General features: G+C 68.9%; 2 protein-coding genes across 2 annotated transcripts; both read right to left on the reverse strand.

The window, feature by feature from the left end:
- Positions 1–1,330: 1,330 nt before the first annotated feature.
- MNEG_15511 (hypothetical protein) lies at positions 1,331–2,113 on the reverse strand (the record flags this gene model as incomplete). The annotated part of the gene is made up of 1 exon (XM_014036017.1): positions 1,331–2,113. One exon carries the CDS (start codon positions 2,111–2,113, stop codon positions 1,331–1,333), a length of 783 nt encoding a protein of 260 aa, XP_013891471.1.
- A 322-nt stretch (positions 2,114–2,435) lies between these two features.
- Positions 2,436–3,056, reverse strand: MNEG_15512 (hypothetical protein; the record flags this gene model as incomplete). Its single annotated transcript, XM_014036018.1, has 1 exon — positions 2,436–3,056. The coding sequence occupies one exon, from the start codon at positions 3,054–3,056 to the stop codon at positions 2,436–2,438; it is 621 nt and encodes a 206-aa protein (XP_013891472.1).
- Between the last annotated feature and the right edge of the window lie 184 nt (positions 3,057–3,240).

A 3,240-nucleotide genomic window follows, 5' to 3' on the forward strand; every position in this document is an offset into this window, starting at 1 on the left:
GGTGAAGACGGTGGCGGGAGCGACGACGCGGCGAGCATGGATTTGACGACCGACGATGGTGAGGAGGCCGACGACACCTACAGTGACCTGGAGGACTTCATCGTGTGCCAGCCGCGCCGCGACTACGGGGCGGCGCTGCTGGCGGCGGACAGGGCCAAGGCGCGGCGGGCGGCGGCGGCGCGGGGCGGGCGGGGCGCGTGACCGGCGGGGCCGCCTCCGGTTTGCTGGTCGAGGCGCGTTTCCGCTGGCCTGACGGCGTCGCTGCCTTTGAATGGTGATGCTCTAGGCACATCGTGGTGCGTTTTTCGGCTTCCTGTTGTGGTCGCAACACTGTGTAAACCCTTGGACCCCGCCAGTGCCTCCTCGCGCTGCCTCCTGGCCCCGTCATGCATGCTTGGCACCAAACCCAAAAGCCAGGCTGGGTAGCTAGCGAGTTATACGGGAGGGATCGATTATGCAGTGCTGCTGCCTGAAGCGCGTTTATGGAGTTGTTTGCGGCCGGCTCATAATTGCTTTTGGATCTTGATGAGCCGGTCAGTGCGGTCAACCTCTCATCAATGTTGTGACCCTGCCTTCCCGTCACGAGGCCTGGCTTGCAACTGCGACTTAATGCCTAATTCGTGTGCCTTTTGCTGCTTTCAGCTGTTTGACATCAATTTTGGGGGTTGGTATTCCCTGCCAGTGATGTGATTGCATTCTCAAAGCATGCAATTTGGCTCTGCCTGCAAGCATATACTGGGCTACGTAGGTCTGAGGACTCAGCCGGCCCTTCACTAATAGCATACTCATGAAGGGCTGGCCGGGCACTGATCAAGGCTGCGTCTCATTGAGATGCGCGGTACTGCCAACGACCAGGAACGCCAAGCAGTACTGCCCATTGAAGCCCGATTGTGGGGTCATCGTGCCAGGCAACACCACAGCCTAGCTGTCCGATCCTGATGTCTCTGCAGTCAGTCGCCCTGCAGGCCGGCAGCCAGCAGCATTCAAACCCTGTCAGCAATCATGCACTCAGCAGCCGTGCCGCTGCCTGGCCGCTGCCCCGAACAAGACGGCGCAGCGGTCGCTGAGCGCGCAGAACCGCGCGCCGCGCGGGGTGACGCAGCGCCACACTGAGGATGAGGCGCCACCCCGCCCAAAGTCTTGTGGCATGGGCGAGGCGGGTCCGCCAGGCGGTGCAGGAGGCGACACGGCTGAGAGCGGCAAGGCGCCGTTCGTGGCAGCGCGGCCCCGCTGGGGCGCAAGCCCGGCTCAGGCAGAGCGCCTGCCGTTGTTGTGGGCCCCGGGCGGTCGCTTGGCTGCGGCGTCGTCCTCATACCATCGATGCCCCGTGTCAGACGGCGATGTCGAAGCTCTCCGCGCCCGCCGCGTCGCCCCCCTCCGCCGCCGCGTCCCGCAGCAGCCGCGCCGCTGCCAGAAGCTCGGCCGCGGCGGCGCGGCCCCCCTCGTCGCCCGCCGCCTGCAGCCGGTCGGCGCAGGCGCGGCAGCTCATGGGCAGGAAGGGGCCCCCCTCCCTCACGATCGTCCTGCGCTGCTCAGGGCCGGCAGCGCGCACGATCATCGGGAGCAGCTCGACCGCGGCCCGCCGCACGTGGTGGCCGCGCGTCGCAAAGTGGGTCTGGGGCCAGCCCATCGCCCTGTCGGGCTCGTCGCCCTTGTCCACAAAGTCGTTGAGCTGCCAGAGGAGATGCCCCAGGGCGTGGAAGCGCAGGGGGTCCCTCTCCCGCGAGACCCTGGGGTCGGGCGTCGTGAAAAGACGCACCACGGCCGCCGCCCGCTCGCCTTCCGGCTCTGGGCGCAGTAGCTCGGCGAGGGTGGCGGCCGAGAAGCAGCTGGTGGTGTAGCCCGGGATTATGCTCGTGTGCAGCGCGTCGAGTAGGTTTGGGTTCGCCATCAGGGCGCCGCGCAGCGGCTCGGTCCTCAGGCCGTAGTAAACCGAGGCGGCCGCGGGCAGCGTCCGCCCCAGGCGGCCGCCGCCCGCGACCATGGCCAGCAGTAGGTCGACGGCGGTGGAATTCATGCCGCAGGGGCGGGATCCCGGGGCGCCGTCGGACAGGGCGGCGGCGGCAAGCGGGGCGGTGTCGGGGCGGCGGAGGAGGTCAGCCAGCACGAACATGGCCGGGGGCCACCTGCAGATGGCCGGGCGCGTGGGGAGGTGGGGGCTGTCAATAGGCCTGCTGCGGCGCATCAAGACAGGGATGAAACAACGACTATGTGCGTGCAGCGGGGCGAGTGATTCCAGGGGAGCTGGCAAGCCTGCCAAGTGGGGGAGGCTTTGGCGACTTGGACGTCTGGCAAACAGGCTGGGATTTGTGTGCCTTGCATCACAGCCAGAGGCATAACAACCCCGGCCAGCCGGCACGCAACCCCTTGGCCGCCGCCAGCTGATCCATCCTGCATCCGTACAACACGCGCGACGCCCGACCACACCCACTAGCTCACATCATCGCGGCGACCAGCGCGGGCGCGAGCGCCGCGTCACGCTGCGCGGCGTCCGCGACGGCGCGCTCCGCATCGCCGTCGTCGAACACCATCGCCCCCAGCAGCTCGATGGCGCACAGCGCGGGCCTCGTCAGGCGGCCGTCGTCCCCTTTGGGCGACGCCGCCAGCTCAGCAAGGGCCTGCACCAGGGCGTGCTCGCGCGCGACCCGCGCCGCGGGGCCGGACGGCGGGGGCGGGCACTCCTCGCGGAAGGCGTCCCGGCTCTCCTGCTGCATCAGCGCCGCCAGCACGCGCATCGCGTCGCACGCGGCGCCCAGCGCCAGGGGGCGGGCGCCGCGGTCGGCGGCGGAGCGCGAGGCGGCAAGCAGGGGGCCGATTGCGTCGAAGGCGCTCGGGGAGCGGAGCGCGTCCCTGCGCGCCGCGTCTGCAGCTTCTTCATGGGGGCCATAATCGTCGTCCTCTTCGCAGCTGCGGTGCACCAGCAGCTTCAGGAGCAGCCTGCAGATCGCGTCAACGGCGAGTTGCGCGTCGGCCGCGCCTGCGGCGCCGCCGCCCGCGGCGGGGGCGAAGCGGGCGAGCGGGGCCAGCAGCGGCTCGGGGGCCAGCGCTGTTATCATCTGCGGGTGCAACCAATGGCGAGGATGCAGTGGCATGTGGGTGTGAGGCTGATGCGGGTGGGAGACGGCGGTGCATGGCGCGCTCGTGCCTCGCAGCTGCAACGCAGGCTCCGGTGGTGATGAAGGCAAGCCGTGCGCCCCTGGCTCCGCTGAAAGCGCGCGCACTCGCAATGTTTGCAAGTTG

The sequence above is a fragment of the Monoraphidium neglectum genome, assembly GCF_000611645.1.
Source record: "Monoraphidium neglectum strain SAG 48.87 unplaced genomic scaffold scaffold05397, whole genome shotgun sequence".
Taxonomy (NCBI): domain Eukaryota; kingdom Viridiplantae; phylum Chlorophyta; class Chlorophyceae; order Sphaeropleales; family Selenastraceae; genus Monoraphidium; species Monoraphidium neglectum.